General features: G+C 36.5%; 1 protein-coding gene across 2 annotated transcripts in view; it reads left to right on the top strand.

The window, feature by feature from the left end:
- The window catches only part of LOC111145684 (spermatid perinuclear RNA binding protein), a 138887-nt gene that overhangs the window by 65708 nt on the left and 58011 nt on the right, over positions 1-15168 (top strand). For both annotated transcript variants that reach the window (XM_022500785.1, XM_022500784.1), the window contains exons 2-3: positions 6628-6796; positions 10467-10687. In XM_022500785.1, coding sequence (XP_022356493.1) covers positions 6794-6796; positions 10467-10687 — 224 coding nt within the window. In that variant the 5' untranslated portion in view covers positions 6628-6793. The remainder of the gene's footprint in view (positions 1-6627; positions 6797-10466; positions 10688-15168) is intronic.

The raw sequence follows: 15168 nt of genomic DNA, 5'->3' as shown, positions 1-15168 counted from the left end.
AGGAATGCTCATTCTGCAGATACCTGTGTGGCTAACTCCCTTACCTCATCAGTTCTTTGCTTGGGTGTCATCTTCTCAGTAAGGGCTGACCATCTGTGTAAAATTGCATTCCTCTCCAAATACTGCCTCAGTGGTACTTTCACTGCCCCTCTTCTCTTTCTTTTCCATACCACTTCACGCCTTCTAATATACTGTTTACTTACTTTTGCATTTATGGCTTCATTGTTTTTCCCTCTCTGTTCTTAAACAACAAAGGTGGGGATTTTTGTCTGTCTTGTTCACTGATGCATCATAGTGGCTGGATATTAGAGGTGCTCAGTAAAGACTTGTTGAAATGAATTGAATTATTGGTTCTTTAACCAAATGGGCCATCTAACAGGGTGGTACAGTTTTATCACGTAACTATTCTGTCAAGGACTGGGAAGGACTGGTGTCTATTTATTTCAGTGAGGAAATACATTTTCCTTATTACCATTTCCTTCAATGGGTTACTTGCTAATATCTTTTCCATCTTGCTCAGAGACAGTATGTATTCAGAAAGTGTTCTGGTTCAACTTTAGCTGGCTCCAACAGCCCATTCTATGTTAGGATTATAGCCATGGGAATATCACTCTTGTTTAACTGTTAATTGATAAAGGGCCTTTTGACCTGATCCCAGTATTGCAAGGCTTCAAATGATATGGTGGGATTGAACTTTTCCTTCTTCTGGGTGTTTGGGGTAGGGATGAATAGCTAGATTTTTGGAGTAAGTGTATGTGATTTATAGGTTTTTCAGTTTAGCTTTCCCCTATGTGCCTTAGGAAATTTCCAGAGGAAAATACTGAAATTCTGTGTTCTTCTCATGTGAATATTATACAAAAACTCCGTGACACTATGTAGAGACAGTTTATTTGAAGGGTTTTTGGGAAGGAGTATTTGTCCTTTGTGTGCCTGAGTTGATTCATCCCCTGTTTTATTCCCTGTACTACCAACCATAGTGCCAGGTACACAATAGACAATTAATTAGTATGTATTTGGTCGTAAATCTCATATAATTTATCTTAAAGTAATATTCTTAGAGTATCAGTGAGGTCTTTTTCTAATTTTATCTTGCCCGTCTTTAATATAGTAGACGTGATTGTTTCATAATGAAGAAGTAGAACCCAGATATTTTATTTATACATAGCCTCTTTGGAGAGGTTACATGTATTAGTATTAACAAAAAATAAAGTTTTCTACTCCACTACTATTTTGAGAGTAGTAAGTAATTTCCTGGGTTTTTATATCATAGTGTTTTGCAAGATATTACTTGGAATTTCTTAAGAAAGTAAGTGTATTGTAATAATTATTTGCCTTAATATTTAGTATTTTCTCTTAATTGCTTTTCAGAAAAATGCCTAAATATTTGACTTAGTTTTATAGTATAAATATAGAGAGCATAGTCATTCTTCAGTTTTGAGGTTTGCTTTTAGGAAAAGGGTCTAATATTCATATCTATAAAAACCTAGCTTTGTGGGCTGGGTGGTCTGACCTATAAAAGCCTTTCACCTTTAAGGTCAATTAAAACAAAGATACCACCACTAAGAGGATGACCCATGGAAGAAAAAGTTGATAAGTTGGACTTCATACAATTAAAAACTTCTGCTCAATGAAAGACACTGTTAAGATGATGAAAAGAGAAGTCACAGGGAGAAAATTTTTGCAAAACACATATCTGACAAAGGATTGCTACCAGAATATATAAGAACTCTTAAAACTAAACACCAAGAAAACAGACAACCCCATCAAAAAATGGGTAGAAGATCTGAACAGACACCTCACCAAAGATGATATACAGATGACAAATAAGTATATGTAAAGATACACAACATCATGTTATCATGGAATTCCAAATTAAGCAAAAGTGGGATACTACTACATAGCTATTAGAATGGCTCAAATCCAAAATCTTGACAACACCAAATACTGATGAGGATGTGGTACAACAGGGACCTCATTTATTGCTGGTGGGAATGTAAAATAGTACAGCCATGCTGGATGAAGGAGTCTGGAAGTTTCTTTCCTTCCTCTGTCCTTCCTTCCAGATTTTGTTTATTTATTTGAGAGAGAGAGAGAAGGGAGCAAGCATGAGTGGGGGAGGATCAGAGAGGGTGAAGCAGACTCCCTACTGAGCAGTGATTCCCAACTAGGGGTCCGATCCCAGGACCCCAAGACCACAACCTGAGCTGAAGGCAAACACCAAACTTACTGAGCCACGCAGGCGCTCCTGGAAGTTTCTTACAAAGCTAAATTAAACATTGTCTTACCACATGATCCCATTATTGTGTTCCTTGGTATTTACCCAAATAGCTTGAAAACTTATATCTACACAAAAACCTGTACATGAATATCTTTGGCAGTTTTATTCATAATTACTAAAACTAGAAAGCAACCAAGATGTCTTAAAGTGGGTGGATGAATAAACTGGTGCATCCAGACATTGGAATACTATTCAGTGATAAAAAGAATTGTCATGGAGCAATCTTAAATGTGTATTGCTAAATAAAAAAGGCCAATCTGAAAAGACTATGTACTGTATGGTTTTAACTATATGATATTTGGAAGAGGGAGGGTTGAGTAGGTGGAGCATGGAATTTTTAGGGTAGTGAAGCTGTCCTGTATAATTCTGTAATGATGGATACATGTCATTATACATTTGTCAAAACTCACAGAGTGTACAACACAGAACCCTAATGTAAACTGGACTTTAGTTGTTCATCAGTTGTAACAATGTACCACACTGATGTAAGATGTTAATAGTAGGAAAAACCGTGTGGTAGGGAGAAGGGGTATACATGATTTTCTCTACTTTCCACTCAGTTTTTTCTATAAACATAAAACTGTTAAAAAGAAATCCATTAATTGAAAAAGCAGTGCTTGATTGAAAAAGTGCTACACATTCACATATGTGCCTACATTCTACCTGTTGCATAAAGCTACTCTTATTTATTAATAAGTAGAGCACATCTAATATTTTTCTAGGCTCTGTTTTTTTGAAGATTTTTTTTTTTTTTAATTTATTTGACAGAGATCACAAGTAGGCAGAGAGGCAGGCAGAGAGAGAGAGGAGGAAGCAGGCTTCCCTCTGAGCAGAGAGCCCGATGTGGGGCTCCATCCCAGGACCCTGGGATTATGACTTGAGCTGAAGGCAGAGAGGCTTTAACCCACTGAGCCACCCAGGTGCCCCTAGGCTCTGTTTTTAAAGGTGCACATATTGTTTGCTATTTCAGGGATTTTTCCCCCTTCTGAAGTCATTTATTGAGTGTATACTTTTTGTCAGAAACTTTCAGGTATATTTCATTTAGTTTGAAGTAGATACTATTTACCCCATTGCCCAGATGAAAAAGCTGTGACTCAGAGAAATGAAAGTGGCAAGGCTCGAGCTTGAATCTAGGCCTGTTTGGCTCTAAAACCACAATCTTGGCTTTACTGCCTACTTCTGTCTTGTGTTTTTAGTTAGGTTGTATTACTTCTTTATGCTCTAGTTTCCTTATGTGTTGAATGGAGGTAGTAATTGAAATTGTGAGGATTAAATGAGTTAATGTATGAAAAGCTTTTAGGACAGTGCCTGGTACAGAATATGAGTTACATAAATACTAGCTATTAATTAGCAGTGGAACATTTCCTTATATCATAGATAAAAGAAACTGAGAACCAAAGAAACTAAATGATTGTCTGAGTCTTAAAACTTTCTAAAGTCACATAGCTATTAAATGGCAAAGTTGAATTTTTTTTAAATTTCAAGGCCAGAATTTTATCTACTGTGAACGGGTTTTATTGTTTTTGTTTTTGTTGTTGTTGTTTTTAAGATAAACTCTAAAAATGTGTTGCAGTTTCTCTCTATCTGCTTACAGTACACCAAATATAATTAAAAAAAATTTTTTTTTTGTCACTCAGGTTGATATAGTAGGGGAAGAGCATTGGGCTGAAACTTAGGTTCTGGATCAAGAGGCCTGAGTCCCTGGGTTAGTTGTGTGACTTTAATATCTCTTTAGCTCATTTGTAAATCGAAGGGTGGATGAAGTTGGGCCAGATGATTTCTAAGTTGCTTTTATAGCACGAACAATGTGATCTTGAGATACACTGCTTTTATCATGGATTATTGCACTATACTATAATACTCTGAAGTTCCCAGAGCTGCTTGATTTATGTGTAGAGTGGTTCTCTCTGTGCTAAATGACTGAAGAATGCTGTATTTTGGTATTGGTGATCCACAGTTTCTCCACTACATCCACTTTTTCTTAGCTTCTTCCCTTTTTCTTTCTCTTTTCCTTTCTTTTAAAAATTTTATTTATTTTATTTGAGGGGCAGGGACAGAGAGGGAGAAGCAGACTCCCCGCCAAGCAAGGAGCATGACATGGGGCTGGATCCCAGGATCCTGGGATCATAATTTGAGCCAAAGGCAGTTAACTGATTAGAGCTACCCAGGCACCCCTCTTTCCTGCCTTCAATTTACTTTGTTAATACAGCTGAATTTTTGGCTTTACCTTTTTACAGAGTGAAGCACATAAACTTTGCTGCCAGTTCTCAAATGAACACATAGCAGTCTTTTTTGGCTGCTGTATTCACAGCTAGATATTGAATGGCTGAATCCCTTAGAATGGTGAAGTGGGGTTGGGAATGGGAAATGCTGAAGACTTCTTTGTGTAGTACGATCTTTATACAAAAGGATCTTTGAGATGTGTCTTACCATGGGATCATGTATTAGATTGTTTCTTGACTTTGTTGTATGAAAAGACCCTGTGAATTGCAGCATGTTTGTGTTCCCACCCTACCTTCGTGTGATATGTATAATAAAGTAAGTCTGATTGATTAATTCAGTTACATGATTTTTTTTTTAATCAAGTTTTGCTAGCTTATTTCAGGTGGATTTTGTAGAGTCAGGGAAGTTGATGTCAGGATATGAGTAGTTTCGCATGGAGGTCATAGCTGAGTATCATTTGTGGGTCTCTTTTTTCATGTGCTGTATTGGGAAGCCTTAAATGTAACTTTCCTGGTTTCAAAAACTCAAAAACTTTCAAAAAGGACTTAAACAACTTTTTTTTAGATTTATTTATTTGAGAGAGAGAGAGAGCATGTGAGCAGGGAGGGGGAGGGGCACAGGGAGAGAGTCTTAGTGGCTCTCTATCTTCCAACCGTGAGATCATGACCTTGGTGGAAACCAAGACCCAGATGCTTAACTGACTGTGCCACCCAGGTGCCCCAAGGATTTTTTTCTTTAAGAGAGCAGCTGGTAGTATTAGGAAACTTACAGACAGAAGTATAGGGGGTTTCCTTATTTAAAGGAAATTTAAAGGAAAGATATTGAGATGAAGAGGAAGCTACTTTTTTTTTTTCAAAGATTTTATTTATTTATTTGATAGACAGTGAGAGAGAGTATGAAAGGGAAGAAGGTCAGAGGGAGAAGCCCACTCCCTGCAGAACTAGGAGCCCGATGCAAGACTCGATCCCGGAACTCCGGGATCATGACCTGAGCTGACAGCAGTTGCTTAACCACCCAGGCGCCCGAGGAAGCTATTTTTTTTTGTGTGTGTGTGTGTGAGTTTATACATACTATGGTGTGTAAATAACTTCTGATAGCCACGCAGCTAAGCATGTATTCTCATTGGATGGTTGCTGTCTACTTTTGTTTGTTTTTTAACATCTTGGCTTATAATTTTATAAGGATTTCATCAGTGCTCAGAAGAGTTTCCTTTTATCCTACCTGGAATAAAACTTCATAAAGTTGGAGTAAAAGGGTAATAGAATAGTGATAGACCTCTGAGCAGATATACACAGTGGGACTTTGGTGAGAGTCATCCATGGGTAATGAAGTCAGGATCTAGTGAAGATTCAGGAGTTTGTGATAACAGCACTTACAGGTTGAAGTCAGGAGGCAGGGTCTCTTAGGAGTTGGGGGAACAGAGCCAAAAAAGCATTCTAAATTTTAGGCCTAAAAATGATTAAGGAGGAAACATTGTGCCAGCATATACTGGCAATATCAAGTGGAAAAGCTTCATGGTCTCAGTCAATGGTGGTGTATTTTCAGGTATATTATCTGCTCTTTGGATAGGTCTGGATAATGCCAATTTCTAATTGAAAATCTTATGGTTAACTGCAGTGTTGTTGCCATGGATAGTAGTATTACTTTTTCAGGTAATACTTCTTTGCTGAATCTGTGTCTATTTATTTATTTCATTGAATGCAAGTCAGCCAGCTGCCACATTTTGACTACCAGGAGTGTTACTTTTTTGGCCATATCACTTAGGCTCTTGGCCGCAGGCCTTCAAAAGATATGGTAGCTTTTTTTGTTTGAAATGAGGTCATTTTTCTCTATAAAGATTATTTCTTTTTTAATTTTTTAACTTTTAAAATTTATTTGACAGATAGCAAGAGAGGGTTGGGGGGAGAGGGAGAGGGAGAGGGATTGGGAGAGGGAGAAGCAGGCTTCCCGCTGAGCTCCATCCCAGGGTCCTGGGATCATAACCTGAGCCAAAGGCGAGCAACAAAGCCACTCAGGTGCTCCAAGATATTTCTTTTTAGTCAATAACATGTTTATGGGCTCCACACTCAGATATGAAGCTAATTGTAAATAATCATTTTTGAAAAGTTTTTCTTTTTCTCTTGCAGGTGTATTCTAGAGAATAAGTCTTCAAACATCTTTGCCATATTGACTCCGAGTTGCCAGGGGACTCAGGCTTATGAGGAGGTACTGTCACACAAAACAGTGTCTAGTGAAGACGACAAGAAAGTGGGGAAAGGATTGGAAAAAGAAGCTAAAACGCTATAGAAAACCATGGTAGGTATTATTTCTGTTTCCTTCATTTATTTATAAAAGATTCCAGTAGTTTAAAATTGGAAATTTAATAGTGAAGGCAAGTGAAAGACAATGGTGTTAATTTTTGGCTCTGGTGTGTCAGATAAAGATGGCACTCTACTATTTAAGCAAAGCCAATGAGTTCAGATTTATTATGAGCCCTTTAAACCACAAGATGAAGCCCCATGAGCCCTCAGGCCATAAATTATTAAATACAAAGGAGGGAAGGCTCATAAATAATAGTTTCTAATAAAACTGACATTAGCAAACTGATAGAAGGATGGCTTAGGTGACCTTGAACTTGAAATTGTATAATTTTTCTCTAGTCTTCTATCCGAAGTTCAGTTTTTTCCCGTGGACATAAGAAATCTTGAATTAATGCTTTAATGAGTGATATGGATGGTGCAGAATTTTATGAAATGTTCGAGTATTGAACTCAAAAAGTTACCTTTTCCACATGCTTTTAAAATAACAGGGTCAAGTGTTTAGTATATTGGGGGGCACTGAACCTAACCTCAAGTAAATCTTGCTTTTTTGTGGAAAGTTCATACTCAAATTAGATGAGATGTTAGATGAGATCATAATCTCTGGTGCCTAGTGTTTCAGCTGGTAAAATGTGTTGATTTTTTTTCTTCTAGTATTTTGGTTCTGGAGGATGTTGTGTGAATTTTTTCCCTAAGTATAAGTGAGAAAAGACTTAAAAAAGATGTTATAAGTGGGAGAAAAAGCGCAAAAATATTAATCATCAGTATGTTTGAAATATGTTGTTTAGCAAGTCTGATGGTATTTCTTTAAGTGTTAGTTGATTTTTTAAAAAATTTGTTCTAAGGATTATAATTTAGTTGACTTGCTCTTAGAGAAGAAATTCTCCAAATATTTTAATTCTGGATGGTGGGGAAAAATGTTAGTTAACTTGGGATTTTCTCTGTCATTTCGTTTTAGGTGAGGTCTAAGAAAGGATACTGTGACTTCCATTTCTTCAAATATGAATTACGTGCCTCTTCAACTTATTTATTATAGTCTTGATTTTCTTACAGTTTAAATGCTTTTTACTGATATTTGTCATAGTTGATAAAAATTCCTTTCCTAGTTTATTCATTTTAAATTTAGTTTAGATTTCCTAGTGTTTACATAATTTTGTGTTTATATAATTTAATTGGTTGGTAGATGTTTTCCAGTTTTTCCTATTGCTTTACACCTTAGATCTTAGAGTTGAATGACAATTTTCTGTTTCTGCATATTATTTATAATTTAATTTTTTAAATCTTTAAGGGGTACCTGGGTGGCTCAGTGGGTTAAGTGTCTGCCTTTGGCTCAGGTCATGATCTCAGGGTCCTGGGATTGAGGCCTGCATCGGGTTCTCTGCTCAACAGGGAGCCTGCTTCCCCCTCTCTCTCTGCCTGTCTCTATTCCTACTTGTGATCTCTCTGTCAAATAAATAAATAAAATCTAAAAAAAAAATCTTTAAGTCCATTTGGACCTTGTTGGGGTAAATAAGATCGCCCTCCCATTTTTTGGGTCTTTTTTTTGTAATACTGCTTATTCTTCCTTTGACCATTGTTTCATGGTGCTTATCCTGTCACAAAGTAGAGTCTTAGATTTAACATTCTTGGATTTGACATTGGCAACGTGTTATTTGTGAGAGAAACACCAAAGCTTTGTGGTATGTAGCAGTATGTCATTTTGTTAAGGGAAGGCCAGTGTGCAGGGCTGAGTAATTTAGCTAACCAAATAAACTAGTAACTCACCATAAAACTAAATGACAGAGACGATCCCAAGTTAACAGTTTTTTTCTCCACCATTCAGAACTAAAAAATTAGTAAATTTCTTCTTCTTTAAAGAGAAGTCAAATAATTTAATAATTTTTCTCTAGAACAACCTGGCATCTCCAATTTGTTATATGGCTTTTTTGTTTTCTTGTTACTTATTTTGGGATATGTGAGTAATTTCAAGAAGTGATTAAAAAGTTGGTTTCTTTGCAGCAAAAGATTCCAGTTAGAAAATTGGTTGTGGACTGTGAGCAAGGCAGAAATCTAGACAGAAATGGGTTTTATCTAGAAAAAAGGAAAGCTCTGTGATTGATTTGAGTCCTTATAATAATTGAAGGTTTCAAAGGTTTACTTACCTTTTTAGCTATAGTGTACTTCATTTTATAGGGGACAGTAATACTGTAGCATTAATTTACTAGTGTTCAAACTAGTATGATTTTTAAACATTAATATTCAAACAAAACAAGAGGCAGGACTGATAAGGACTTGAGAATATTTTATTTTATTATTTTTTTAAAGATTTTATTTATTTATTTGACAGAGGGAGATCACAAGCAGAGAAGTAGGCAGAGAGAGAAAGGAGGAAGCGGGCTCCCCTCTGATCAGAGAGCCCGATGCGGGGCTCAATCCCATGACCCTGGGATCATGACTCGAGCCGAAAGCAGAGGCCTTAACCCACTGAGCCACCCAGGCGCCCCTTGAGAATATTTTAGTTTGTGGTAGACTTTAGAACAAAATATTTACCATCTACTGGCATATTAGTTCATTTAAGTAAAGACACTGTAGCCATCCTTTAAATGGAATACTTTGGGCTTTATGGAAACTCACCAACTTATCCCCGTTCATTTTGCAGTGTACTGGTACAAGTGTCTTCATGGTATTTGTAAATTTGGAAATATTCAAAAGTTTCTGGAAGTGTGACTCATGAGTGTGAAGGATTTGCTCTATTAAATTTTCATGAAATTCATTCTATTTCTAGGCTCTAATCTGCTCCACTGATTTCTGGGCCAGCGTGTCATTTTAATTAGTGCTTTTTAAATTTTTGGTATTTTGTTTTAGTATAATGGTACCACTCATCCATCTTTGTAGAATATTTCTTGATATTTTGATTGATTTTTTTTTCTCCAAATGAGCTTTAAAATGATTTTTGTTGAATATTAAGTAAAGCTATCTTGAGAGGATTTGATTGAGAACGTAATATGTTCATAAATTACTTTGGGGAGTTGATTCTTTTGTAGTATGTATTTTCCCCATTTTGGAGTTTGGAATGTTTTCTGCTAATCTGTTTTGAAAATTAAGGCCTTGCACCAAGGGTGTGAATGCCAAATAGTAAATAGAGTTCTGATGTTACCCATAGTTTTTCTATAGTGTTAACACATATCTTTGTATTTTATATTATTACTATATTATGAAATCTCAATTTTTCAAGTTGCATAATTCTTCAGCAGTTTGGAAAGGAGTGACTGGGTATCACGAGTCACCATCATAGTTCCTAGATACTTTGTCAAAGCTAGGAAGTATCTTTTTCTTGCAGATGATGTGTGATACAGATGACCTTTTTCAAAGGTCGTCTGTATGTATCGGTATTCAAAATACTAGATTCAGCTAAAAGGTAGCATGTACATGATGCGGAGAGTGACCTGGGTGAATCTTACCAAAATAAAAATGAAAAATCGCTAATTTTCTAGTGTGGAGTTCAGTAGAATGATGTTTTACTTTCTATTCTGTGCAATTTTTTGTTGTCTCAACATTAATTGTTTCACAGTGGTTTGACAATGCTATGACTTGACTGAAATACATATATGTATTTTAATATATTTGTATATCATACTTTTCAGGTACCATTACTTTTATTGAAGTAATTGTTTTCTTTCTTCTGACAGAGATCTATTAGATCTTTTGCCAATGATGATCGCCATGTTATGGTGAAACATTCAACAATCTATCCATCTCCGGAGGAACTTGAAGCTGTTCAGAATATGGTGTCTACTGTTGAATGTGCTCTTAAACATGTGTCAGATTGGCTCGATGAAACAAATAAAGGCACAAAAACAGAGGGTGAGACAGAAGTGAAGAAGGATGAGGCCGTAGACACCTATTCCAAGTGAGTGTGGCCTGACCTTTGTGGTGCTGTACCGCAGTGCTCAGAAAAGCTGAGTCCTCTCCCACTGGGTTTCATTTGGTATATGATGTTCTTTAGGTTTTCTCATTTATATGACTGTAAACAAGGAAGTAAATGTTTGTGGAATTTTTCCAAGTTACATTTGAAAGAAAGTCAAGAAAGAAACAACGATTAGACCAGGAAAAAAAGATGGACTTGTTCAGGATGCCTTTTGAGAGTGCACCAAGCCCTTTGAAGTTGTCATTTTTGGAGATTATGAAATGTCACTTTTTTCATGTGTTGGTTCAGCCTTCTGAATTCAGAAATAGGTCTTTGGGGAAATCATAAAATGTCATTTTTTTTTTTAGGTATTTAAAAATCTTGGTGGAGAAGAAAGAGTGCAGGAAAATGTGTTCTAAATGTGTTTTTGACCATACCTACCTTGTTGAGTCCCAGGATTCAACACAGTGTCTGGCATGTAGTAAATGCTCACTGGATATTTGTGGAATGAATGAAAGACTAGCAGGAGCCAGAACCTTCAGCAGTTAGGGCAGAGTATTCTCAGTGCTGTAACAATAGTAAGAGATGAGTGAGATTAAGCTTCATGATAACTGAAGTTAGATCAAGAAACTCTGTATGACGTACTAACCTTCCTGTTTTGAGCAGTGACACTGTAATTGGAATAAATATGATTTACTTGGAAAGAAGAAGCTCATTTGATTGTACTGTATTTATAGGATTAGGAACATTACTTTGGCTATAACATAAAGATAGAGGTTATAGAATTTTTTTTCAGCTTTCAATTTTAAATGTGATAAATAAATAAAGAATAGTGGGGAAGTTTTGATAAATCGATTTTCTTCTCTGAAATATAGTGTAACTTTTTCATCTTTAGATGCAAGATAATCAGTATCAGTTTTCAGCTAAAGAACATAATTCCTTGAATTTGTTAACTGTTTACAGGTAATATCTACATTGTGTATAGTACTAGCCTTGTCAACTTGGAGGTTCTTAGCAGTAATTCTTCAAGTTTTTCTTTGATGGCTTTAAAATAGATACTGTCAAATTTTGAGGTTTATCTTAAACAGTAGTATCCAGTAATCTAGCTCTATATATCCCAGTCCCTGTGCAAATTAAATAGTTTTGCACTTCATATTTAAATTTGTACTATGGAATGTGTTTATGCCCTTTCAAAAACTTCTTAAAAATTTTTGATAAAATGTGTATAGCATAAAATTTACCATTTTTAAGTGAAGTTTCATTTACTGTTGGAATTTAGACTCTCTTAGTACTATTTCTGTTGTTTTTTTTTTCAAGGCTGCGCAGACTTTTGAAAAGTGCTCCAGCAGACTTTTGCTTAACTGGATCAGGTCACTGTATTTTAAAGATTTAAAAAAAAATAATGTGCTCCACACTTTCATTTGGACTTGTAAATATAGCTCTGTGTGTGGGTGCTCTAGACTGTCTTTGTGAACATTCCTAGGTTGAGCACTTGTCTTGATTCCTCCCATGTGTCAGAACTCAAGGAGGGCAGAATATTGGGGTCCTTATTTTGTGTAAAACAGAGGCAGGCACCTCTGAGAACAGAGCTCTTTTCCAATAATAGACACGGGTGAGCTCCTGATGTATGCGAAGTACTACAGAAGGCACCGAGATGGGTGAGGGCTATCTTCTATTTATTAAGCACCTTCTGCTGCCAGGCATAGTTAGGCAGCTTTTACCTGTGTGCTCTTTATTTTACCTTTTTACAAACTGACTCAGAGAAAGCTTCCACTATTTATATTATTAGGAATATTAGGGTTCTGTTCTTAATTTTAAGTCATTCCCTATATTTGGGTGTTTGCTTTATGGTATCTCCTGTATTTAAATTAATTATTTAAATTCAGGGCTGAAGTAGGAGTTCCTTTCTCAGTTCAGTCATGCTGTCATCTGCGTAAGATCAAGTATATCTGAATTATGACATAGAATTTAATTAGCAAGTAGTAACGGATAGTTAATAATAGCTAAACACTTACTGAGTGCCAGTTACTGTAGCCGACTGGTTTTCACATTATGTTACAACAAACCTGCTGGTATGGGTTATTATCACTCCCCTCCTTTGCCCCCATTTTACCTATGAAATTTCCGTTGCTTCAAATTTGCAAATGAAAAGAGTGACTCGGAATCATTAACAAACTTTAACTTGCTTGAGGTCAGTGAATGAGTTTGTGTGGTGGGCCAGGATTCATTTTCATCTGTTGGGACTCCAAATCCAATTTTCTTAGCACATTCGCCTCAAATTCCTGTGACTAAATCGTGAGAGCGTAGAGCAGGGAGAGTTTATATGCTGGTTCTGGGGATCAGAAAAAACTTTATGAAGGAAGTGGCATTTGCAGTAGGCTCAGAGTCTGGGAAGGCTTTTGGCAGGCAGTTAAAAGTGGAAGAAAACATAAATCTCAGCAAAGTTCTAGGTGTGAGAAAGCTTAGGGATCATTTAGGGATTAATAGCATTGTTTATTGAGCTGTTAATGTATGCCAGCATCTGCACTAAAGTTCATTACTTACATGATGTTCTTAAGGACTACTTTGTAAAAAAGGCATTTTTTTTCTTTTCTACTTCTTCTTCTTCTTCTTCTTCTTTTTTTTTTTTTTTTTTTTTTACAAAAGAGGCAGGTAATTTGTAATTTACCCAGTGTCACAATACTGAGTGGCAGTGCCAGAATTTGAATGACAAAGTTGTGTTATCTTCTCAGTTGGCTCCCAGTGTGCTAAGTGCCTGAGTGTTCAGTGGGACAGTAAGAAAGTACAGGCAGAGTGTCGTCCTTGGACTGCTTTTGGAAGGCTACCCTGGTAGTGGTGGTATACAGTGGATCAGAATGGCAGAAGTTACTCATTAAAGCCAGTGAAGCGATGGTTATTGAGCGTAGTCTAGGTGAGATGTAATAAGAGCCTGAACAGAAACTAGTTTGAAGGCATTTGTTCGAGGGTGATCCTGGAGGGAGAATTTATCAACTGTTAACTAGATTTGGGAGAATGAGGAGAGGACAGGGATACAGGAGAAGAATCAAAGGCGATGGAATCTCTTCTTAATATCAAATAATTTCCTGTTTGGATTACTTGCTTTAAAACCCTTTTTCTTTCTGTCTATACTTATATCACCCTTTATAGTTTTTCACTGATTTAATATTAATTGAATCTCTAAGGTATGCCAGCCACTTAACCAGTGTCTGGATTATTTATAATTTCTTGTCTTATTTCTACTGCCACAATATTTCTCTCTCTTATCCTTTCTCTAGTTCATTCTCCACTCTGCTGATTCTTTGCCCCAGCTACAATGACCTTTTTTCTCTCTAACCTTATCAAAGTCTGAAGTCAGACCCCTCTAATTTTGACCTCTCTTTCTCCTGAACTTGGGAAGCAGCCATAATAATGTAAAGAACCTGAGCATTGTGATCACACCAACTTGAGTTTGAATCCAGGCTGTGTTTTACTCTCTATGTGAACTTGAACAATTAGCCTTTCTGAGATTGACATTACTTGTCTTTTAAATGCAAGCTTGTTGTGAGGTTTATTTTTTATTTTTATTTTTTTAAAGATTTATTTTTGAGAGAGAGAGCATGTGTGCGTATACAGGAGTGGGGTGGGAGTGGGGGAGGGGAGAGAGGCAGAGGGAGAAGCAGACACCCCATTGAGCAGGGAACCCCATGTTGGACTCCATCCCTGGACCCCAGGATCATGACCTGAGCTGAAGGCAGATGCTTAACTGACTGAGCCACCCACGTGCCCTTGCTGTAAGGTTTAATGACAGTCTGTGGCATGCAGTTTGTTCTCAGATGTAACTTTCTTTTCCCCTTTTAAGCAGGTTACTTTTTATACTTTGCTACAGGGTGAGCCTCAGGAACAAGAGAGATTGGATCTTTAGTATACTTTCTGTACTCAGACATTTGCTTACTTGCTGCATGACTGCTAAGATCAGTTACATTTTCCCTTGTGATGAGGGAAATGAACCTCTAAGAAATTTTTAGTATTAAAATTAAGAGTAGATGTTAACATTATTTTTATGCACCATTCGTTACTTGATGTTCTTTGTTCTTTTAGCCACAGCTGGATTTAGAATGCATATACTGGCAGATTATCTTTGGTCTCTTCATTCTTTCTTCAGCTCTTTAGTTTTATCACATTGTTCTGCTTTCCCCATTAACTTTTGTGGATTCCTAGAATGATACAGCTAGAAGGGATGAGCTAAGGCTCATGCAGCTAATAGCCGTTTTGCAGTTACGGGTACTGAGCCAGCAGGCACCAGTAAGAGTAGAGTTCAGGTCTTTTAGATTTCCACCTTGATGCTCTTTTTCAGTATACTTTTGGTGTTCAGGTTTCTCACAAATGTCTTTAATCACCAATAAAAAGATAAAAAGATAAAAGAAGTTTAAAAATATTTTAAAGAATGTGTAAGGGGATATAGTACATATAGACTCTCGTAACAAGCACGTAGTTGTAATAAAGAA

This window comes from Enhydra lutris, unplaced genomic scaffold (genome assembly GCF_002288905.1).
Source record: "Enhydra lutris kenyoni isolate GAN:26980312 unplaced genomic scaffold, ASM228890v2 scaffoldscaffold13, whole genome shotgun sequence".
Lineage (NCBI taxonomy): Eukaryota > Metazoa > Chordata > Mammalia > Carnivora > Mustelidae > Enhydra > Enhydra lutris.
Note: the sequence above shows the minus strand (reverse complement) of the source record. Positions and strands in the feature narration are given on the sequence as shown.